Here is a 25545-nt window from a genome sequence, read left to right as displayed (position 1 = left end):
TTCCTGCACGTAACCTACCCCCTCACAACTTCTTTCATTTCTTGCCCCCTTTCCTACTGACTTCCCTGGTGAAGCTTCCTCCCCCTATGAAATCTAATTGATGCCAGCTTTCTGACAAAGCTTTCTTGCCAGGGTTAAAAATCCTAAGCCATGCTGACTCCATTCTTCTCAAACATGGTAGGTGCTTGAGACCATGTGAATCACCATGCCTTGGTGACTGACTGACCAGATGCCCCTTTTCACCCCAACATCTAATTTGACCTATATTTACAAATAGTGTGTTTATAGGCAGTAGGAAAACAGTCTCTAAACAAGGAGAGATGGAAGATGAGTAAAAGAGTGGGAATGATAAAGGGGACAATCTGTTGTAGAAGACAGGATGGAATGGGATCACATTGGAAAGTAGAAGGGTTAGCCTTGGCAGGGAGTGTCAGGCCTAGAGGCCTAAGGGCTACCCGAGTCTTACCTTACCTATCGCAGGTCTTCGGCTGGCCAAACCGGATAAACGTATGAGAGAAGAGACTTTCCAGAGTCGAACAAGGGTTAGGCTTTATTCAGGGTCTTGGTTACATGTGCAGGGTGAATTCTTCCTCAGGAGAGAGGAATCCTCTTCCCAAGGAGGCAAAGATCTTACAGTAAGAGATTGGAAATGGGAGTGGGAGAGGGGAGAAGGGAGAGGGGAGAGGGGCCTTCGGTCCTCTAAGGGCCCCTCAGCACTAAGAACGCCTTCAGGCTTTCCTGACCCTACTTAAGCTCTCCGGCCACATAGTTTGCACGTGAATACCAGGTGTGCTCTCAGCCTTTTGTTAGTCAACAACAGGTGTGCTCAGACCTCGAGCCAATCTCAAGGGTGGGATGCTCTCCCCAGCACGGTATCCCAAGGAGAAGAGGCGGAGACGCACGAGATAGCCCGTGTCTCACTCCTCAATTCCTAGCTGTTCCCTGGGGGGCCTCATGAGAACTCTGAGGTTAGAAGTCCTCACTTTTACCTGCCCGAGACTGTCCACATGGAACCGAGCTTACACCCCCAACAAGGGAGGAGGTCCCACTTTGTTATGTGACATAGTAGTGAAGGAGGAAACAGTGACAGAAGATATCTGTGTGATGGATGGTGTGATGAGGAGGAGGAGAGAAAAGGGAGCCTTTGGTGAATAGCCTTAATTTTTCAGTGAAATATGAGGCAAAATTTTCAGCTGAGAGAGTGAAGGGAAGGGAAGCTATAGAAGGCCAAAAAGGTTTGGAAGAACCACTGTGGTAAGTGGGAAAGGGGTCAATTAGAGAATGTAAAAGGATTGCCTTGCTGTGGTGAGGACCCAATTGAGTATTTAACAAACTTAAACTTAAGGAGACTGGCATGGTTTCATCATTTTCTCCAGCATCATTATGAGGCAAGAGAAGAAGATGGTGTAGAAAGGGTCAAGATGGAAAGAGGGGAGTGTTGCCAGTGCAGGGGTGATAATTTGGAAAAGAAGTGAAGGGTATAGGGATTGGAAGTCATGGCAAGGACAAAGAATAGGGTTTGGGGGTTATAAGAGTGAGGAAGAAATAGAATGACAGCAGATTATGATCAGCTAACGAAATTTCATCACCAAGTATTGTCCCCAGATCCTGGGGTAGAAGAGACTTCTAGACAATCTGTGGTGAGGGCTGTAGGGGGGTGGTGTGAGACCCCCCACAAAGATTGGAGTACACGGGAAGGTTACCTGGAATGAATTCATGGACTCAAGCATTCTTGAGATCAGGGTAAAGATTTATTATACTTTTCAGTGGGCAAGAGTTCTTAGGGAGCCTGCACCCTTAGAGGAGTACAGGTAAAGTTTATATAGAATATTATTTAGTAAAACAAGTGCCAAATATGCTAATTAGGTGATTCAGAGCAGGATTAGGGAATGGTTAAGGAGTGGCTAGTTCATAAAGGAACAGGCACTTTTAGTATCTACTTCACGGGTATTTTACCCAGAGTTCATTGGGAAATAGCCCAAGGTAGGGCTACATGGAGGTGTGGTTTTAGGCCTGAAATGTCACTAAGTCAACTAATGGTCAGAGCTGACTAAGGAATACTAGGCTATCTTGTTAGAGAAGACAAATGTAAGAGATTATATGTATATCTAAGTCTAGGATACACATGATTGGTCAGTGAGTAGTAAAGGTTATTATGGCCCAGTACACAGGCAGTTCAGCCAGTACACTGCTGGTTTAGACTAATAAGTTCTATAGGTGCAATTGGCTACTATATCAGGAAGGGACGTAAAAGTTTTGCTGGGTCAGGCTGTGTCCTTGGGCTATGGAGAAACTGCCTGGGATAGTGTCTTGAGGCTAGGGAGAAATGTGATTTTTAGAAAGAAATGTGATTTTAGAATTGGGGTTTGAGCACATGCACCCAAGCACCCCATCAATCTGCAGGGGCACTATCACTATTTGTGTTGTCTGGTGTATTTCTTGTAAAGGAAGTGATGCTTTCAAATAGCTCGTTGTCGGTTATTATAGAAAGAATGGAAGTAACTCACTTTAAGTTAAAATGCCCCAGGAAATTCAACTCTGCATTGCCTTTCTTTTGGTGCCTTTAAAAATGGTAATAATGACAGTTAATATTTATATAGAGTTTACTATGTGCCAGGCATTGTGCTAAGTGCTTTACAATTATTATTTTATTCTCATAACAACCTTGGGAGGTAGGTGCTATTATTATCCTCATTTTACAGATGAGGAAACTCAGGCAATCAGGGGTTGAGTGACTTGCCCAGAGTCACACAGCTAGTAAGTTTCCGACATCTTCCTGAATCCAAGCCCAGAGTTCTATCTACTGTGCCACCTAGCTTGTTGGTTGGTTATTGTCCTTTGTTTTCCAAAGAGGATCAAAATGATATCACTACACTGGGGTCAAGGTACAGTGTGTCTGACTGTGATTGATCAGACAAATATGAGCTTTGAATGCTCTACTGTGGGTCAAGTATAAATAGTCCATATGAACATTTAGGGTGGAGATGGCTAAATTTGTGTGTTTCACTTTTTTTTAGCTACTGCAATTCTGCTTTGGTCATATAGCACAGAGCCTTCTTTGATGAAGGCATGCCATGCTGGATGATCCTGTGCCAGTGTCTCCCATGTCATGCAATCAATGTTCTTCAGAGAGACCCTGAGAGTGTCCTTCTTCTGACTACCATGTGAGCACTTTCCTTGCACGCATTCTCTGTAAAATTGTCTTTTATGCAAATCTATGTTTGGCATTCAAACAATGTGGCCAGTCCATTGGAGTAGCCCTCTCTGCAGTGGTTGAATGCTTGGCAGTTTAACTCCACAAAGGACCTCAGTGACTGGTACCTTATCCTGCCAGATGATCTTCAGAATCTTCTAAGACAACTCAAATGGAAGTGATTCAGTTTCCTGGCATAGTGCTGGTAGACTGTCCATGTTTCACAAGCATATAACAATGAGGTCAGCACAATGGTGACCTTAGGTTTGGAAGTCAGTCTAATAGCTCTTCTCTCCCATACTTTTCTTTGGAGCCTCCCAAACACTGAGCTAGCTCTGGCAACGCATGTGGCAACCTCATTGTCAGAGTGTACATCCCTGGAAAGCACACTACCAAATGTGAACAGCATTCAAAACTTTTCCATTTGTTGTAACCAATGGTTCCACGTATGGAGCAGTATCTTGAAAGTAGAGGGATATCCAATGCCCAGCCTCAGCTAGGGTTGTGGCAAGAGCTGAGTTCATTCTTGGAGTGCTCTGAAGACCTGGGTAGAGACCTTGGGAACTATGAAGCCATAGTAGATGGGAAGAAGGAGCAGATATGGACCACAATGGAGTGGAATTTGAGACTGACTTGAGAAGGGGCATACCTAATATGAAACACTGACATAGTGAGATGAAGAATTGACTTAAGTTGGTGCTTCTTCTCCCTGTTCCATCAGAGTGCTTACTCAGGAAATTTCCAGTTCTAAAACTTGCCAAATTTCCCTTCTCTTTTGTATTACCTGCTCCCCTTCCCCTGCCAGCTTTACCAGCTTGGATAAAAAATGAGGGAAAAGGGAATAGATCCTAGGGGGCCATTTTGCAACTTATTTGAAAGCCTCATACAGTTTGTGTTTTTAGGCTACTTTGATGGGTATGGCACTTGAACCGCTACAAGGAAAACATCATGTCTTTGAAAGCAAATCAGTCCCTGAATTTTTCCATACATTTCAGTACCCAGAATCACTGGTTCCTCCACCCAAGGCACCTGGTCCACAACAGGCCACCTTGATTACTTAATTAGCTTATTTGACACTCCATAATCCCATCTAGACCCATTCTCTGTTACCTCAGGACCACCCCAGGCTACTTGCCACTCCTAAATCCCATCCAGATCTTCTCACAGTCTTTCTATATAAAATATCAATCTTACCCTCATCAAATGTACAGATTCTTAAAATCTGGCCCACTTGCCCTGGCATCACAAATATCACACACTCACTAGGAGTCTGGCCCGCTTCTCTTGGCACACAACAAACCTTGTCTCTGATTGAAGGAAGGCTTGAGTGGTGGATTTTGGGGGAAGGGGAAGGAGATTTAAAAGTGAGAGGCCCCAAAACAGGGCTGGTTTAACCATGAAAGCAGTGTTGGACCTCTATGATCTCAGAGTGAATCAGGTTAAAATACTTACACTTGGTAAATCATTTGTTCTGCACTCCATAAATGGTTTCACTTTTTCCTTCCTAGCCATTGGGTGAAGACTTCCAGTGTGAGAGAACCCATGCCCAGTCAAACAAAGCATCCCATTCTACTTTGGATAGTTTCTTTAGAAAGTTATTCCTTATGGAAAGCCTAAATCTGAGGGGAACTTTCATCCATTATTTCTAGTTTTGCTCTCTGTGACCCAAGCAAGATGTCTAATCACTCTACCTGAACACCCTTCAAATACTTAGATACTATTATGCTGCCTCGAGGCTAAACATTTCCCAGTTCCTTCAATAATCCTGGTAGGACCAAATCTCTAAAGCTCTCACCATCCTGGTTTATCTCCAGTTTACCAATGTTCTTGAAAATGAGGTGACATGTACAGTGGAATGGTCATTGGTTTTGGAGTCACAAACCCTGAGTTCAAATCTTACCTCTGTCACTTACTATATGTGTGACTTTGGGCAAGTCAGTTAATTTCTACAGGACTCATTTAACTCATTTGTAAAATGAGGGATTTAGACTTGATGAATTCTACAAGCCTTTCTAGTTCTAAAATTACAATTCAAAACAGTGACAGGAAGTGAAGTTACTACTCCAGAAGTGTTCTGACCAAGGCAGAGTATATACACATATTTCCCTTAAGAAAACTATGCTTCTATTAATGGAACCTCAGAAAGTGGCTTTTTTGGGGGGAGAGGGGGAAGGGTGATAGGGGAACATGTTCATTAAAGTCTTTTCATATGCACTGTTGTCTTGCCATGCCTCATTTGTGAAATTAAATTTCTGAATCCACCTCCAAGACTGGAAAAGACCAATCACCTTCTTACTCATCACTGCACAGCCATGTACAGCACTTAGGGCTTCTTGGTAATGAACCACCATTCTTTTATTTGCCTTGTTTTCACTTTCCTTTGCATAGTAGGGTTCTATCTTTCCACCCGCATATCCACTTAGTTTGTATTCTCCTTCAATATGCTTCACATCTCCTCTCCTCCTTTCCTGCCACCATCCTGCCTCAATCCCTTTTCTTCTCCCACTGGAACTATTGTTATAACCTCCTAATTGGGCTTCTTGTTTCCAGTTGCTGCCCTCTCCAATCCATCCTTCCTATCACCCCTCAGAATCCTTGGTTTCCTCCAAAGCACAGTGAAGGTGCCTGATCCTTACAAGTATTTTCTTCCTCCTCAAATTATCTTGTTTTTACTTATCTGTGGAATGTGAACTCCTGGCAGGGACTGTTTTGTTCTTGTTTTGTATCTCCAGTGCATCTTCTCAGCAGAGTTGTCATCAGAATCAGGACAACTAGGGCTTTGCCCCAAGGTACTTACATCCAAGGTTAGGGCCCAGGGTTCTTCATGGTGACTTGTCTTCCCCACATCTCCACAGTTAGGTTCTTGATGGCCCAACTCTCAGGTGGCTGCACTCAGTCAGACTTTCTACTATCATACCCAATCCATTCAACTGTTTGTTCCTATTCTCCCCAGGGAAAAGCATTTCTAATTATGGCAGAACATTTTTTGCTGTCAATGATTAGTTTGTTGTGGGAAAATAAAATTGATTCTATTGGTTTCATGTTGGATTGGTTGGATTAATTCGAACCGGACACATCCAAAGAAGGCAAGAAAAGCTACTGTTGATACTACAATAAGTGAATAGATTTAGGACTAGAATTTTTTTTAGTTGATTAGTCATGTCAGACTCTGTGAGCTCATTTGGGATTTTCTTGGTAATGGTACTGGAGGAGTTTGCTATTTCCTTCTCTAGTTCATTTTAGAGATGAGGAAACTTAGGCAAACAGGGTTGAGTGACTTGACCAGGGTCACACATCTAGTATCTGAGGAGAGATTTGAACTCAAGTCCTCCTAACTCTAGGGTCGGCACTCTATCCACTGTACCACCTAGCTTCCCCATTGTTCTTCAACTGAGGAAACTGACAATGAAATGCTTTGTGCTGGTGTAGCAGTCAAAAGCACACTAGATTTGGAGTCAGAGGACCTGACTTCAAGCCCTCAGCTAGCTCTGTGACTCTGGGTAGGTCCCTCCTCCTCTCTAGGCCCTAATTTTCTCCAGTTGTAAAATGAGGGAGTTAAACTAGAAGATCTGACCTCTTTCCTTCAGAGAACTGATGACTGTCTGTGTTGGCACCCTCAATGGCACCTCCTTTTGTGGGGTCAGCAAGAAATGCTCCTTATTCCTGCCCTCAGAAACACATTACAGCTTCTAACCCTGTAGTTCAAAGTTGATGCTGTAACCCCTCCTGATGTCCTGTAGGAGCTCTCTGTGTATGGCTGATTTATCCTGGGGCTGCCAATTCGGAGGGTTAGGTGAAGAGGATGGAGAAATCAGGGCTTGGAGGTCTGTCCAAGCGCTGGGATGGGGGTCTGCAGGCTCTGCTCTTTAGGCATAAGTTAGATGAGAAAAGATTCCCAAGGCTACTGATCACCTACATACAGCATGCTTGGCTTGTGCTGCTTACCTCCTGCCACCTAGTGGCCAGTTGGGGATTTCCCAGTGCAAGAAATCAAGAGGGAAAACCACTTGATCCCTGTAACTAAGGTTCATGGAAGTGCTGGGCAAAGAGAGCTGCCAATGACCTATTACATATACACAGTGAGCTCGTCCCCTCATCCACAAAGGTTTCTAATATCCACATAGGCCCCTCCTCCCCGAAATAAACCCAGGACCAGGATGTCACACAACACTCCCCTGCCCCATTCATAGACAGACAGACAGACAGACAGACAGACAGACAGACAGACAGACACACACACACACACACACACACACACACACACACGTGATCCAGATATATGCAACTTCCATCCTCCTCCTTACTGGGAATCTCCTCTTCCCAATCCCAGCCATGGATGGCGCCCAAGGCCGGTGCACATGGTTTATTGTCCAGCCCCACCCTTCCCCTTCTTGTTGCATGTTGCCTAGTATCGGTCCTTGGGTAGTAGCACCTGGATGGGGAGTAGGGTCTGCAGTTGTGGGTCTGGTGGTCTTCGAGTCTTTGTCAGGAAGAAGACCTTGAAGTGAATGATCCTAGAAATCTGGAACTGGTTTCGGTTATATTCAGGACCATCCCCTGGGCGAAGTAGGGACAGGAATCTGGAGGTAAGGGGTCAGTGTGGTCAGGGATGGTCAGTGGAGCTGGGAGTCATGGGGGTCAAAGAGGCTCAATAAGGAGAGGGATGGTCAGCTGAGTTAGAGTTTCTGGGATCAATGAGGTCAGGGAGTGACACTACTAGGAGAAGCAAGAGTCTATGGAAGGATGACCCCAGACCCCCCCAACATAGCCTCCCTAAGTCTCCTTCTCCCCCACACCTGTCCTTATTTAGCAGGTTCTTGGAGAGAAGTTCCTGTGCCAGTCCAGGCTGGATGGCATCTAGCTGCCTTTTCACGACCTCGAACATGTCAATCTCACGCATATCAAACACCAGGGGTTTCCCAAACCTAGGTGCCAGTATCAGGGGTGAGGGGACATATAGTAGATATCTCCTCTGCCCCTGACCCCAGGGCCTATACACCTGGGAGGCCTACTGTAGGGAGGAAGAAAGGATGAAGAAGGAATAGGGGATACCCTGAGGAAAGGTATCAGAATGAATAGCAAAAAATAAAGGGGCTCCAGTTGTGGTGGTGAGGAAGGGGGTCATCCAGCTTTAGGAGAAACTGCCCTGGGAACTAATTGTGTTTTTGGATCTGGACCATCTTGTGTATGTTTGAACAGGAATGGGTTTATGCCTCCCTTTCCCCACACCTGAGGGCCCCAAGCAGTGCCAGGCGCACTCGGTCAGGCTGCATATGGGCTGGGTTGAGGGTGTCCAGATAGTTGGTGTCCTGGTAGCGAAGGAATGTGGCTGCCTGGCCTGAGGGATCAATAACCAGAGGCCACCTGGGGAAGCCAATGACAAGGTAGTTTTGATCTTGATGGTCCCTTGACCTTTGCTCTCCACCCACTATCACTGAGTCATTCAGTTAAAATAACTTCCCAACTCCCCAAACCCTTCCAATTATCCCAATACACCAAGGCCCATCATTCACACTGCACTGACCGCCCATCACTCTGGATCCGGTCACCCACATCCTTGAGCAATACATCATGGAGTTCGGCCACTGGACACTTCAGTCCCGGTAGCTCTCCTTCCTCTGTGGGGATGATTAGAATGGAGACTGAAAGGCCTTGCCCCAACACCCCCGCCCCAGAATGCCAACATTCTCTCCAGAGACCCCAGCTTCCCTCTTCCCCCTAGTCCTTTCTGATGGGTCAGTGGGAGAGCCAAAGGGCTCCAGATCAGCTAAGGTCCTAAGTCCCCAAGCATGCAAGGCTTATAGCACCTTGAGGCCCAGGTACCCACCCTCCTGGGTCTGCTCTCTCAGCTCCAGCCGAGCCAGGGCCAGTTTCTCTTCTGCCTTCTCTGCTGCTAGCCGCAACTCATCCACCACAGTCTCAGCATCTTTGATGGCCTAAGATTTGTGATATCTGTGATTCCTAACCCAAAACTTCCCTGACCCAGAAATCCCTTAACTTGCCCATACTTACCTTGGTCCATTCTTCTACCAAATCCCCAACCTTCCATTATAACTTTCTGTCACCCTCAAGATAAAATGCTTGTGCAATTAATCCCCCAATACAACTACCTTTGACCTTCCTGGGTGTGTATCCTCCTGCAATGACCACTTAGATGGTGACTTTCACTGTATTATCCCCAAATGTGACTTCTTGTTATCCTCTGGATGACACTTAAACTGTGTGACCCCCACCCCTGCCGCAGTCATGTATCCTTTGGCTTACTGAAGTGATTATACCCATAGTCTCTGGTCCTCTGTGGGAGAAAGACAACGATCAGGGAAGAAATAAGGCAATACCTTGGGAGGGTTAGAACGATGGTAACAGACAACGAAGAGAATATAGAATGAGTCCACTGTTATTTTGTTTGTTTTCTCTGCTAACCAGAATGATCTTCATATGGCGAAGGAGGTAAGTACAATCAATAAGGAACTGAAATACAATATAAATGAAGAGATAGTAAGAGAGAATCTAGCAGCCCTCAATTAATTTGTTGCCAGGCCTAGGTAAACTCTATCCTGTGGTCCTGGAAGATGTGATTGTTGAACCACTGTCAATGAACTTTGAAAAACTGGAGAATGAGAAGGAAGCTGCCAGACTGGAGAAGGGCAAATGCTCAAGATGGAAGATGTGGATTCCTCAAACTATAGACTGATAGCTTGGCTTTGATTTCTTATAAAATCTTAGTAAATATTATTAAAAGTATAGTTTGTAATTACTTAGAAAGGAAAGTAATGATCATTAAGATCTATCATGGTTTCATCAAGAACAAGAAGTGCTCGACTAAATTAACTTCCTTTTCTGATAGGTTTATTACAGTGGCAGATGAGGTAAATGCCAAACACATAGTGTTCCTGGAGTTCACGTCTAAGACAAAATTTTCTATTACATCGTTATGGAGAAAAGTAGGCTAGATGATATAGTTAGATGAATTTGGAACTACTTTGGATAGGATTTTTCCAAAGAGTAGTCATAAACAGTTCAATGTTGTCCTGGAAAGTCTCTAGCAGAGAACCCCAAGGTTATATCTCTTTGAGAGATGTGCTATTCAGCATGTTCACTAATGACACAGATGAAGGCATAATTATAAAATTTGCAATTGATATGATGCTAAGAGGGAAAACTAGCATGCTGGATGACAGTCAGTATTGAAAATCTCAGAAAATTAAAACACTGGCTTTGAAAGGTTAAAACATCAAATAAGATGAAATTCAGTAGGGACAGATTCTACTCTCAGATTCTCTGGAAAAAAATTGTCTGAAACAGGGCAAGATAAGAAGTGATTGGTCTTGTAAGGAGGACCAGAGGTTGACTTGGAGCAGAAATTGGGGATAAATGAGGAATTTGAAGGAGAACATTTGTCAGATCTAGATTCTATTTTAGGCTTTTGTGAGAAAAGGTTATAGGAAAAAGAGCAGGACTAAGGAGTAGGAGATGAGATGGTAGTTAGCAAGTCAAGGTAAGTTTTTTAAAAAGGTAAGTACTATAAAACAAACTGGTAAAGTAAACTGGTAAGCAGAACAAACTGGTGGAACAAATAAAGAAGTTGTTGTTAGTCCTTCATGCTTGAAGAAGACCAAAAGGACATCACAATGTTGGGATCAATGTGCAGTGTGTTAGACTATGACTGATCAGACCAATATGAACTCAGAAGTCTCTACTACAGTTCAGGCATAAATAGTCCATATGAACTTTAGGAATGGAGATGTCTCTAAATTTGCATATCTCACATTTCTTTTGAGCTACTGAAAATCTGCTTTGCTTATAGAGTAAAGAGCCTTTTTTGATGCAGACATGTCATGCTGGATGATCCTATCCTGGTGTATCCCACATTTTCCAATCAATTCCAAAGTTCTTCAGAGATACCTTGAGAATGTCCTCATATCATGTAAGCCCCTGCACTGTGTGAGTTCTTGTAAAATAGTCTTTTAGGCAAGTGTACATTTGGCATTTGAACAACATGAAAAGTCCATCAGAGCTGCTCTCTGCAGCAGAGTTTGAGTGCTTGGCAGTTTAGTTCAAGAAAGGACCTCAGTGTCTGGTACCTTATTTTGCCAGGTGATCTTCAGAATCTTACTAAGTCAATTCAAATGGAAGCAATTCAGTTTCCTGACATAGCTCTGGAAGACTCTCCAGGTTTCCCAGTCATACAACAATGAGGTCAGCACAACGGCCCTGTAGACCTTCAGTTTGGTATACAGCCTAATACTTCTTCATTTCCACACTTTCCTTTGGAGCCTCCAAACACTGAACTAGCCCTGGCAATGTGGTCATTAACCTCATGGTCTATGTCTACATGCCTGGAAAGTATACTGCCAAGGTAAGTGAAGAGGTTAGTTAAAGGGAAGAGAAATAGAATGTAACTGTAAAGTTATTGAGACAAAGGAAAGGAAATTGGCTATGGCTAAATTGTCCAAATTTGAGAAAAGATTATGGTAAAAGCAAAAAACCAAACCCAAAACAAAAAAACCCAAACAAATGCCAACAGGAACAGATTAATAAGAGCTATAAAAAATAAATGAGAGCTAGGTTTTAAAAAAAATCACTAAAATAGGTAAACCATTAGCTATTTTGAGTAAACGAAGAGAAAAACCATATTACAAAATCAAAAAGGAAAAAAAATTCACAACAAATGAAAAAAAGAAATTTTACAAAATTTTGCCCAACTACCTACCAATAAAACCAACAAATCAAATAAAACGAATGTTTACAAAACTATAAAATGCCCAGTTTAACTAAATAAGAAAAGAGAAGTTAAATAATCCAGTCGCAGAAAAAGACCACAGTTTGCAAGGTTGGTATTAGTCCACAGTTTGACCCGCCTAAACAAAAGCTCATGTGATCTTAATCTACATTACAAAGGCAGTGTGACTAGGAATACCCTGGTCAAGGGTCAGTTTCTTGTTAATCATACTAACAAAGTTAAAATGTGAGAATTTTGTTCTGATAATGTTGACTGCCCATACCCAGATGGATCTCTTAGCTCAGGGGGATGTTCCCTCAGCTATGCAAATTGCCCCCCATTCATGCCTACCCATCTTGCATAGAACTTGTTCATGAACTCCCATAAGTTCAGCACAGGGGATCCACTCGCTGTGCAGGGGAACAGGGTTCTTATATTCTCTTTACATCAATAGAAGAGCAGTGATGCTCATGGGCTGTCCATTGTTCATCTCTTGCTCCTGCCTCTTGACCTTGTTTGGATGGCATCTTTTACTCTGGTTTTTCTTCACAGTTCCTTATTTGTTATATGTCCAGCCTGCTTGGACCCACCACTTTGAATGACACTTATTTTTAAGTTTATGAAGACTGAAGTGTTCCATGACTTGTAGCCATACAACCTTCAAAAACAAAGATGGCAAGGAGATGGAACTTTGTTTCTAGGAGAATGTTAAGGTCATTAAAGGAACACCACAATTTCTCAAAGGCAATATAGCTGGCTTTTATCAATTCTGAACTCAATTTGTTGTCAATTTACAGAGTCTATCCTAGATCTGTATGCTGATGTGCGAACTTTATAGGTTAACCATCTAACTGTATATCATAATCTGAACAACAGACATTCTTCATTCATAAATATATTTTTTCCCTACATGAATGAGATGCAAACTGTGTGGCTGAAGATTAAGTAGGATTGAGGAAGCCTAAAAGCTCTTAGCACGTGTGGAGCCAAAAAGAGAAAAGTAGGGCTCCGCTTCTTTTCTTTCCTCTCTCCCCTCCCCCTCTCTCCCCCGCTTGTACTTCTACTTCCATTCCCTTAAGCTTAGCCTTCTTAGGAAATCTCCCCCTCTTCGTCCTAAGAAAGAAGAGCCCCTGCACTTGTAACCGAAACCCTGTAATAAAGCTCAACCCCTGTTTGACTCTGGAACGTCCTTTCTCTCATATGTGCATCCGGCGTGGCCAGCCGAAGACCTCGGGAGGTGAGGTAAGAAAGACTCGGGTAGCCCAATACAGGCCTCTAGGCTTGGCACATGAATGGTTAAGCTTGACTGTTTTGAGTGGTCCAGGGGCTCTGCAATATTTTAGGGCTTCATGCAACCATAACAATGATATCTGCAAACAATATCTAGAATCTTCTTTAAACTTGGACTCTGCCATAGATCTCCTACATGAAAATGGCAAACACTTTTGGTGAGCACATGTTTATATCTTTTATAACTAATCTAATATTGATGACCCAAGAGCCACTGAATAAGGTTTCCTTTCTTGTTATAGCTACCAAGGAATAATGGGAAATTCTGATAAACACATGGGAGATACCTCATTAGTAGGGAGCCTTTAAGGCAGTACTTTGATCGACTGAATCAAAAGGTGTTGTTATTTTTTTTATTGTTAACAAGAAACCCAGCACAATGGGATATCAACTGGTCAACAAGCATTATTAAGATCTTATTAGATTACTAAGGAATTGTGTTAAGTGCTGAGGATACTAAAAGGGACAAAAACAATCCTTGCTCTCAAGTTCATATTTCAATGGAGGAGACAACAGGTAAAGCTTCTATGTACATACAATGCATATACAGTGTAAAAGACATAAAATCTTAGAGGGAAGGCACTAGCAGCAGAGGGGATTGGAAAAGGTTTCTTCCAGAAGGTGGAATTTGAACAAGTCTTGAAAGAAGTAAAGGAAGTCAGAAGACAGAAGCGTAGAGGGAGAGTTTGCCAAACATGAGGGGACAGCCAGTGAAAAGGCATGGAGTTGAGAGATGGAGTGTTGTGTGGGGAACAGCAAGAAGGCAGGTGTTGTTGGATCAAAGCTTTTATGGAATGGAGTAAAGTGTAAGACTAGAAAGATAGGAAGGGACAAGATTGTAAAAGGATTTAAAAGTCAAACAGAGAATATTATATTTGATTCTGGAGGAAATAGGGAGCCAGTGGAGTTTATTGAGTAGTGGGGGAAGGGTAATACATTGTCAGATCTATGCTTTAGGAAATTCTTTGGCTGCTAAGTGTAGGATGAATTGTAATGAGGAGAAACTTGAGGCACGAAGACTATGCAACAGGCAATTGAAATGGTCCAGATTTGAGGTGATAAGAGCCTGTACCAAGGTGGTTGCTGTGTGAATGGAGAAGGTGTGGGGTGGGGGTGGGGGATTATATAAGAGATGTGAATGTAGAAATGACAAGACTTGGCAACAGTTTGGATATGTGGAACCTTCTAAGAGAAAGTTCAAGGGTGACACTTAATTTTTGAGTCTAGGTGACTGGGAAGATGGTGGCACCCTTGACAGTAATAGGGAAGTTTGAAGAGGGAAGGGTTTGGGAGAAAAGATAATATGTTCTGTTTTCAACGTGTTGAGTTTGAGATACCTATGAGATATGCTTTCTGAAATGTTCAGAAATTGGTAATGCAAGACTGGAGCTCAGGAAAGAGGTTAAGGTTGGGTATATAGATATAGGAATCATCTGCATAAAGATGAGATAATAATCGAGCCCATGGAAACCAATGAGATCACCAAATCAACATATAGAGGGAGATATTTTATGTGTGTGTGTAAATGTATATATGTATATATATATGTACATATGTATGTATGTATACACACAGATGTATATATATTATATACACATATATAATTATAAGGAGATAGAGAATATATAATGTAATATAGAGAAGAAAAGGACCAGGACAGAGCCTTAGGAGACTCAGTTAGCAGGCAAGATTAGATTGAAAAAACAACACAAGGGACTAAAAAGCAGCAGTCGGATGGGTAAAGAATCAGGAGGAAGCAGTGTCACGAAGACCTAAGGAGAAGAAAGCATCTTGGACAAGCGTTGATGACATGTCAAAGGCTGCGAAAAGGTCCAGAAGGAGAAAGTTGAGAAAGGGACATTATATTCAAATGTTTTGTTATTTATACCGTTTTTGTTTGTTCTTTTCTATTATATTTTAAAAATATAAATAGTATCTTATTTTTTTGCAATTACATGTAATGTTTTCAATATTCATTTTTTATAAGATTTTAAGTTCCAGATTTTTCTCCTCTCTCTATCCCCATCCCCCTCTCTAAGACAGCAAGCAATCTGATATAGGTTATATATGTGCAATCACGTTAAACATCTCCACGTTAGTCATATTGTAAAAGAAGAAATAGAACAAAAGGAATAAACCATAAAAAAAATGAAGTGAAAATAGTATGCTTTGATCTGCATTCAGATTCCATCATTCTTTCTCTGGATAGCATTTTCCATCCTAAGTCTTTTGGAATTGGCTTAGATCATTGTATTGCTAAGGAGAGCTAAGTCTATCATAGTTGATCATCACACAATGTTGCTGATACTGTGTACAGTGTTCTCCTGGTTCTGCTCACTTCACTCATGTAAGTCTTTCCAGGTTTTCTGAAATCTGCCTACTCATCACTTCTTATGGAACAATAGCATTTCATGACAATCACATACCACAACTTATTCAACCATTCCCCAGCTGATAGACATCACTTCAATTTCCAATTTCTTTGCCACCACAGAAAGAGCTGCTATAAATATTTTTGTGCATGTGGGCCCTTTCCCCTTTTTTATGATCTCTTTGGGATACAGACCTACTAGTAGTACTGCTAGATCAAAGTGTATGCATAGCCTAGCCCTCCTTGATACAGGCATAGATTATTCTCATAAAATTTATAAGGATAGGAGGACAAGCACTTAGGCTTGTAGTCATCGATGTTCTCAGCCATTTTTTTTTCCTTTTCGTATTAATAGCATCTGAGATTTTTTTCTGATGCCACTGGTATCCTCTTTGACATTTCTTGTGAATCAATCCCTCACCATCTTCAAAATTGTATAACCTTTGGGGCAGCTGCTTTTCCTGACTTTCTTCTCTTATTCTACCTTGGTAAATATATCTAATTCTGTCATATTAAATGCCAGGTGTGATGGTTTCCATTTTCCTTGCTATTGAAAAGAATTTGTTATAAAAATTCCTTGTAGATCTCTTCCATTTTTATTTTGAGTGTTGTTCTCTTCTGTATTTCATTTCTGAATGCTCTTGGGCTGACCTTGCTAAGTTGCATCCTTCAACAAGCTTTCTTTAAACTGGTTTTATCCTCCACGACATCTCTCTACCCAATTAGACATTTCAATTGGGTGTCCTCCAGGACAAGGTCTCCAGACCTCTTGAAATTCAATATATCCAAAACTGAACAAACTCTCTTGTTCCTCCGAAACCCTCCCATCTTCCAAATTTCACTGCCAAATGTGTCCTTCCTGAATCCCAGGTTTGAAACCTCAGCATTATCCTTGACTTATCTTCTCCCTGATCTTATATATCCAATCATGGGACAAATCTTGCCATTTCTACCTTTGTAACATTTCTTGCACATGATTCCTTTTCTTAATTCACCTAGCTGCCACTTCAGTTAAGGCCTCATCACCTCTTACTTAAGTTAATGCAATAGCCTTCTAATTGGTTCCTCTGCTACAAGTTTCTCACTGTTCTGGCTTATCCTTCAGACTACATATAGCCAAAGATATTTTTTAAAGTGTAGATGTGACCATACCATTCCTTTACTCAACCAACTTTAGTAGCTTCCTGTTTCTTAAAGAATAACATAAAAACTGCTGTTTGAACCTTTTACAAAGGATCTCCAACTCATCTTTTCAGTCTGGTGATACATTCCTCTCCTTCCCACACTATCCAAACCAGTTTTCTCTCAGGTACTCACATAACACTCCAGCTCTATACCTTTTGCACTGGTCACTCCCTCCATCTCTAATCCACTCCACCTCCACATTTCTGGAACACACTCCCTCCTTACCTCTACCTCTCAGAATCACTCTTTTCTTTCAAGACACAACTCAAGCAATACCTTTAAATTTGATTCTGAAGAAGGGATGAAAAAAAGTGCCAACCTTCTTTCTTTGTAGAGATTGGGGATTATGGATTGGAACACTGCTTATGCTGGCCCATACAACCACCAGACCTGATATGATTCCATCCAAAGGGGCAATGACAGCAACAATGATGCTAACTGGGGTACTCCACAGCATCTGGGCAGGGATATCAAGTCAATGAGGGACCAGCTTATCAGAGTGAAGAGATATGAATGAGTTCCACTCATCCAGAAGGGAACAAAGTAGCTCTAGAGTCAGAGAAGGAGGTTTTTGATTACAGAAGGTAGAACTTTAGTTTAGTAGAACTCCATTCATGGAGACTGTGCATCCCTGTCAGAAAAGCAATATTGGTGTTGTATGGCATACACTGAAAAAACTAACTTCAATCATGCCCATAAAGATGAGATAAAACTCAGAGGAAAAGATGCTGATTTGGAGAACTCAACAGCCTGGGTCAGAGAACTAAGCCCTAGCAAACCTGTCACCATAATAGAACTTTGCCATAAACCTAATCATATGCCTAAACTCTGAAGTTTTCAAGATCCATAGATCTTAACCAGTAATGCTTAGACTAATTACACAAGTTAAAACAGATAACTAATCAGTAGCTTTCTAAATTATTAAGGGCATATGCAAAGTATATACAATTTTAATTTTTATTTCCTTAGTCATTTTCTGAAGTTGTACTTATTAAATATTTAAAACTCAATACTACCTATTCTAAAATTTTATAAATTTTAATAAGAGAATAAACAAGATGTTACTTTTGTATATTACCTCACACCAGTTCTTCATCCTATTTGTGAAGAATTTTCTTTTGAAGTGGATGGTTGGTATTTTGAAATTTAATGTTTGTGTGTAACCGTATTATAAGAAACTAAAGATCTCATTTTACCTGTATGGATGTATAATATGCAATTGTCTGGGGGCCCAGTCCTTATGAGCATGTATCAGTATGTTCACCTCAGGAAAGCTCCCAAGTGATTAGATTGTGATCTCCTTGAAGGCAGGAACTGTCCTTTGACTCTTTTTGTATACTTAATGCTTAGCATAAGTGCCTGGCACATAGTGGACAGGCACTTAATAAATGTTTACTGACTGACTGACCAAGTGGAAGAGGCCAGAGAGACGATTCCCCCGAATTATGATAGCACACAACAGAAGTGCTATGAAGAGATTCAGAAATGTGTAGACATTATGGAACTGGTTCCAGTCTGCCAGGCACATGTTGAGTAGCAGTTCCTTTAATTACTTCTGTTGGACTTTCCCTCTCTCTCTCTTAGTTGGATCTTTTCTCTTAGTTTGACTTCTTCACTGATGACTTCTAGTAAGAGAAAATTCTATAAAGGGAGAGGCCTTGGGCCCTCTTCCTCTGAGGCTACATGTGGCCCTCAGTTCTTTGCCTTGACATTTTTTCCCCTTTTCTTTCAGATGAAGCAAGTTGCAAGATATGACTGTGAATTTGAAGGGTTGAGAAAACAGGTCATTCAGGAGTCCAGGGGTCAAATACATGACAGATTTTGTAGTCAGTCCAGTATCAATATCCTGACAAGTGACCTTAGGGACCCAGTCCATCAATAGCTGAGATGAAAACTTATCCAGCAGTGATACTGCATTTAGATGTGATTTGGAAGGAACAGTGCTATGTATAAACTGTGTTAAGTCTGAGTCCAGTCTCTTAGAGACTAAGGAGGTTATAAGGGGAAATGTCTATACTTTTATTTTTTTTTTTGTTATATCTTTGCATATCCCTTTGTAAAAGCTAACTGATACTGATTATATGGAACTGGAGTGTCAGTAAGTGGTGGTTAACAACGGGGTAGTACACCCAGAAGAGGGCTCACAATGATAACATGAAATAGAAGGCTCCCAATTCCTCAATGTTACTCTTAAAAACTCTGAGGAAGAGGCATAGCAGCCTGACTCTGAGAGACTGACACCAGAGCTGACTTGCTACAGATGCAAACGTCCCTTTTTTTCTCTCCTTGATACAGTTTGTGGTATGATTTTGAAATTGATGTGTTCAGAGAGTGGGACTATAGTTTAAAACAGACTGTAGTATTAGCTGAAGAGTCATTTGTAATACTGAATTACAGATGTAGCATTTTTCCTTCTGAGAAGTTCTAAATTTAGTTATGACCTACTTTTAACAATGGCTTTGAAAAGAAATATTATATTCTAGGTAAATTAATTTGTTTACCTAAATTCAGAAAGCTGAGCTTTGCCTGGTCAGTTTATAATTTACATCTAGTTGGTTCCTGCACACATAAACTGAATGCAAATAAAATGATTTTATATTTTATAGTTAAGTCTCTGCCTCCCCTGCCTCCCCAGACATTGCAGATATTGTTAAATTTGGTTGATACACTTATTCAATCTCTCTTTTTTCTCAGAGTGGGAGGAGATAATAATTAGAGAAGGTGATGTAAAAACAAAATATATCAATAAAAGTGGAAAAGTTTTAAAAAGCTTAACCCTGAACTTGTCCTTTCCCTGAGGTATTACCATGGAAACAAGGCATCAGAAGTGCCTATCTTATAGGTGGACAGAAATTATACAAAGTCTCCTAAATGCTTGTGATTTTTTGAATCTGACCCACTTCCAAGGAGGAGTTGCAATTATGATGGAGACACCTGGGATCTGAATGGAACCCCATCTGGGACCACATCCTCGACTGTCTGATCAGAGGGCTAAATAATTCTTGATGAACATCACCCATCTGACAGACTCCAGGGAGCCTTGAAGTCTGGATGAGAACAGAATGAGGAACGGGAAGGACCAGATAATACTGGGTGTGAGTGAAGCCAGCAGATTACAGAGACTGGTGAGATGGACATATACCTTGTCCTTAACCCCTTTGTTTCCTTTTTTCCATTCCTGGTCTGGTGAGCCACCCTCTGCCTATCAATTTGAACTAATCTACTGCACCCCTGACCACTACTACCACCATCATCACCATCACCATCATCAGCGTTATTATCATTGCCATCATCAACATCATCATCAGTTAACACTATCACCATCAGAAGTATCAGTGGTTGGAGTAAAAGAAAAAGGTAGGAGAGAAAGGCAATTCTGCTTCCTGTCAATGAAGAGAAAGGAGAGGAATAGGGTATCCATCTGCCTTTTTGCTCTTTCCCTACAGAAGGGCTACCTTTTCTGGTCACATTCATTCCTATGACATCCTTTACACCACTTCTCTTGAGCAATTCTTAATCTGTACTGTGTTCATATGACTCTCTATTTACCATCATTCTCAACTTCCTTCTGAGATTTTGGTAGTCCATGGCTCAAATCCATACAATATCAGCAGAATACTGATGTTCAAAAGAGATTGGTTTTTATTTCAGGGAGAAGCTTGGAGACATTAAAAATCTTGTATCATTTCCCAAAGGAAATCCAGCTCAGTTTCGTCCTCTTTTTCAACTCTAGACCCAAATAACTGTCCATCCACAGAGTCTGTCGAGTACACACATGTACATGCACATGTGTGCACATACATACACACAAAACTTTCTGATTGACCAGATTTATAGGTTGCCCATCCAACTGCCTATTATAGTATGTACAGAAGTCATTGTTTATCTACTTGGTTTTTCCTGAATAGTTTGATTAAACTCTTTTGGGTGAATATGGGTCACAGCAGACATTTCTAGGTTAGATGCAATCAGTATGTCATTTAAAAATAGGAGCATTTTGGAGGACTTTGCAATTTATGTGGAATCCCTCTTCTACTTATACGCTGTGCTGGATATTCTCTAGACAATGGCAAATGTCTTGGGTGAGCATATGTCTACCTCATTCATGCCTCATTTGATGTCAATAACCAAAGGGTTGCCAAACAAAATGACGTTATGTCTTTCAAATAAGCTCATTCGCATGAATCTTTGATTCATAATTTGTGGAGGATATATTATTTTCCTTCATATGATAACTGAGTTATTAGTCTCTTCCCATTGCCATTCTTCTTTTCATGTTTGTTTTTATCTTTTTTAGTGTTAGCTGCTTGTAGGTGTGACAGGGATTACCTCAATTGGGTATCATACCTTTTTCTCATTTTTGTTATTTCTTTAAGTTGATATTGATTTTGAGCTTTGCTTTAATGAGGCAGTATGACTATACACAGATGGCTGATTCTGAAATTACACAGATTATCAGTGACCTGTTGTTTTGGAGAGACCTGTTCTGATGGTTTGGGTTTAGGACTAAAACAAAATGAGATACTCAAAGATCATTTAAGACTTAACAAAAGCGTGAAAAGAATGTTTGGCAAGAATGTAGTCTTGATTCAGGTGGCTAAAACTTCCCAGACTCCATGTTTGCTAAGGAGGCATGCCAGTCAGAAGCATGTGCCAAATTTAAGGAACCCCAAACTCCTTGTGCATGTGGATGAATGGGAAGCTATATCAATGGTCTGAGCCTTAGTCCCTTGTACAAAGTAAGGCTTTGAATATGGTTTCATTACCTTTTAAAGAAGAACTAGCTTAGCCTGTGTGAGGTATATATACTCTTATGATACCTATCAATTAAAATATAATCTATTTTATGTAATGGAATATTATTATGCTGTAAGAAACTATGAATATGAAGAATTCAGAGAAAAATGGAAAGACTTATATGAAATAAACAGAACCAGAACAACATATATTTACAACATACATACCACCTCCCATCCTCATCCCCCATTTTGGAGTTGGAGTTGTTTGACTTCACCATGGGCTCAGCATAACCCAAACTCAGTTCATAACCCAAATGGTACAGGTATGTATATTCAATAGTAGGGGAAAAAATTTATTGAGAAATCTCACCATCTTGCAAGATCCAACCAGCCTTGTCACTCACACCTTATCACTACCCTCTGGGCTTCTGCTTGGAGGGTAGAGTCATAAACTCCTCCATTTAAGAAAGGGAACAGGATAGATATCTCTTCATTTACTACCCAGCTGCCCTTATTTTGGATTTCTTTATCTTTTCACCATCCCCATCCCACCCTCCATATTAAGTAACTTTCCTCCTCCCCTCCTTCCTTCTGTTTATCATCTTCCCCAATTAGATTGTAAGCTCCTTAAAGCTCATTACCTGGCACATAGTACATGTTAAAAAATATTTATTGCCAATTTACAATTACTACAACACTATAAATGAAATCAACTCTAAAAGAAAGTAAAATTCTGATTAGCTCTAATCCTGACTAGTTAAAAACTTCAGCTCTTTCCTTCTAGCTGCTTTATAGAATTTTTCTTTGACTTTGAAGTGCTAGATTTTGGCTTTAATGTTCCTGGATGTTTTAATTTTGAGGTTTCCTTCAGGAAGTGACTGGTGGTTATTTTTATTTTTCATTTTACCTTCTTGTTTTAATATGTCTGGGCAGTTTCTTCTAAAATTCTTAAAATCTAGACTCTTCTTTTGATCATGGATTTCATGTAGTCCAATGATTCTTAAGTTGTTTTTCCTTGATTTGTTTCCCAGATCAGTTATTTTTGATATGAGATATCTCATGTTTTCTTCTCTTCTTAAAATCTGTTGACTTTGTTTTAATATTTCTTATTGCTTCCTGTTTGGTCCATTCTAATTTTCAGGGCATCTATAATTTGGGTAAGATTTTGTACTACTTATGTTAAGTTGTTAATTCTTTTTTCCATGCCTTTCTCCTATAACAGTCACTTCTTTTCCAATTCTTTTCGCTAACACTTCCATTTCATTTAAAAAATCTTTTAAAACTCTTGCTACATTTCTTCCAGAAATACTAGTTGAACTTATACCCAAGCTATGTTTTTCTGTAAGATTTTGCTTGTAGAGATTTTGGAGTCATTCTCATCATCTAAGTGGGTGTCCTTGGCACCATAATAGTTCTTTATACTGGAATTATTTTTTGTTTTTTCATTTGGACAAGAGTTACATATTTACAATGTCAATAACTAAGTTATTGTTTATAGATGGCCTAAAAGCTTTATGATCCTGAGCAGCATCTGCCTTTGTTGTGGCAGAAGCATAAGGTGGCCACGTAGAGCTGAGGGGCATTTTGCATTTTTCTTTACTATGGCCAAATAATTTATTGCTTAATGGCCAGTCTAATTGTGGTGAGCTTCTCTGTACTTAGCTGTACAAAGCAGACATTCTATCAGCACAGTACTTAACATGTCTTCCAGAACGGTAGAACCTGCTAATAGGTTTATGCTTTGCTGGTAAAGTCTTTGAGAATGCAAGTTCATCTCTGTGCCACACTGAGGCACTGGAGTAGGACTTTGTGGAGGTGTTAAAAAATTAAACAAAACAATAACAAATGGAATTAACCAACAATCATATCAGAATACTGTTCATAACCCAAAAGGTACAGGTATGTATATTCAATAGTAGGGAAAAAATCACTATAATAAGTCTTGGCAATAAAAAATAATTATGTAAGAAGTATAAAAGAAAAGTCCTTTGATAAAATGTATCATCCATTCTTAAGTTTAAAAAAATGAACAGAAGTATAGAGATTTTCCTTAATATAATAATAAGACTGAGTTGGGAGAATATAGAATCCCATTGTACTTCTTAATTGTTGATTATTTTTTTTAAAAAGCATATCATTCAGGAGAACAAAATTTAGCTTTAAAGGTTCTTTATCAGTAAATTTTCCACCATGCATATATTAATTAGAAACCTGAGAAATGTGATTGCTGAATTTTATTCAACAATCACTTAAATATTAACAGTAAGCAGGAAATAGATCAGTGAGATGTTTGTTACTCACCTAAGGTGTTCACCACAGTCATGGAGAATGTTCTGTTCAGAGTCCCAGTGGAGTAGGGATTCCCTATAGATGATGAGGTTCTCCAGATACTGTTTATAGATGACACTCACTGACTCTATCAGGCCCTGAAACACTGGGGTTTCCTCAATGACATCTAAAGGTCACTCAAAAGCATTCAGGTAGAAATCCACAGAGGAAAAAACAAGTAGATGAAGCATACATATTGTCAACTTAATGACATACTGTTGGCTGGGCAGTCCTCTGTGTTGCTCTATTACTACACATCTTTGGGATGGGCCCTGTCAATGGATGATGAGCTAGAACTAGAAGCAAACAAGAACTTACGCTATATCACATTTGGGAAACTGTGAAGCATGCTCAGTGATTCCAAACTTCTTTATGCTTAAAAAACTGTCTTTAATGCCAATATTTTTCTGGTGATGTTATATGATTGTGATTCATGGAATATGGTACCATGCTCTCAGAAGAATTAAAATTTCAGGCACCTTGAAAAGCATTTGAAAGATGCAAGCAGGATGCTTGTAGTTACATATTAACAATAATAATTTTTGAGTGAGAAGCAATTATAAGACATTATCAAGAAAATGTATGTTAATAAAAAGAGGTGGGTTCATTAAGATCCCAAAATATCTTAACAGACTAAAAAAAAATGACTGGCAGAGGGAATAACATACAAACTCATGCTTTAGGAAAATCACTTTGGCAGTGGAACAGAAAATAGGTTAGAGTGGGGTGAGAATTGAGGTGGGGAATCCAATTAAAAAGTCATTGCAATAGTCCAGTCAAGAGGTGATGAGGACCTGAATTAGGATGATAGCAGTATGAGTAAAGAGCAGACAACATATGTGAGAGATGTTGTAGGGAAAGAAATTGTGAGATTCAGCAACCAACTGCCTAGATGAGGTGAGTAAGAGGGAGGAATCAAGGATGACATTGAGGTTTTGAACCTGAGTAACTAGAAGGATTATGTTGAGGTGTTCTCAATAGTATGGAAGTTCAGAAAAGGAGTAGATTTGGGGGAGAAAGCTAAATTCTGTTTTGGCTATCTTGAGCTTGAGAGGTGCTTGGGACATCTAGTCATGAAATATCCAATAGGCAGTAGGTAATGTAGGAATGGGGCTCAAGAGAAAGACCAGGGATAGATATATAGATCTGGGAATCATCTGCATAGAAATGACAATTGAATTTATGGGAGTTGATGAGATCCCTAAGAGAATAAAGGGAGACAAAAGGGCCCAAGACAGAGACTTGGACATGCCCACTCAATGGATGTGATTTGAATGAACACCCAGGAAAAGACACTGGGCAGGATCTGACAGATAGGAAAAGAACCAAGACAGGAGTCACAAACACCCCACAAGGAGAGATTATCATGAATGTAAGCTCCTTGAGGGGAGGGATCATTTCATTTTTGTCTTTGTATCCCTAATGCCAGGCTCAGTGCCTGGGTTGCTTGTTGATTATGTTATAGAGCAGATTCTTTCTCAGATTCAGGTTGAGCTAAGTAGTCTCTGAGGTCCCTTCCAATGTTAAGCTTCTTTAATTCTGTGATAACGTGGGTTGAAGTGTCAGGACCAAGGAAAGCCTGGAATGCAGTTCCATTCCCACCATCTTTATGCACAGCCATTTAATCACTGAGTCCTATCTATTTATCCTCTACAAGCGTTCCTCTTCTATATCCCCAAAAACCTCTAACATAGCTCAGGCTTCAGGTCTGCTAGTC

General features: G+C 40.5%; 1 protein-coding gene across 4 annotated transcripts in view; it reads right to left on the bottom strand.

The window, feature by feature from the left end:
• Positions 1 to 7541: 7541 nt before the first annotated feature.
• The window catches only part of IQANK1 (IQ motif and ankyrin repeat containing 1), a 55897-nt gene continuing 37893 nt past the window's right edge, over positions 7542 to 25545 (bottom strand). For 2 of the 4 annotated variants that reach the window (XM_072602580.1, XM_072602582.1), the window contains 5 exons: positions 9021 to 9129; positions 8718 to 8811; positions 8423 to 8557; positions 7990 to 8118; positions 7542 to 7773 (listed from right to left, as the gene is read on the bottom strand). In XM_072602580.1, the coding sequence (XP_072458681.1) occupies positions 7599 to 7773; positions 7990 to 8118; positions 8423 to 8557; positions 8718 to 8811; positions 9021 to 9129 (642 nt within the window). In that variant the 3' untranslated portion in view covers positions 7542 to 7598. The remainder of the gene's footprint in view (positions 7774 to 7989; positions 8119 to 8422; positions 8558 to 8717; positions 8812 to 9020; positions 9130 to 25545) is intronic. The other 2 variants (XM_072602581.1, XM_072602583.1) reach the window with 2 other exon arrangements.

Source organism: Notamacropus eugenii, chromosome 4 (assembly GCF_028372415.1).
Source record: "Notamacropus eugenii isolate mMacEug1 chromosome 4, mMacEug1.pri_v2, whole genome shotgun sequence".
Taxonomy (NCBI): domain Eukaryota; kingdom Metazoa; phylum Chordata; class Mammalia; order Diprotodontia; family Macropodidae; genus Notamacropus; species Notamacropus eugenii.
Note: the sequence above shows the minus strand (reverse complement) of the source record. Positions and strands in the feature narration are given on the sequence as shown.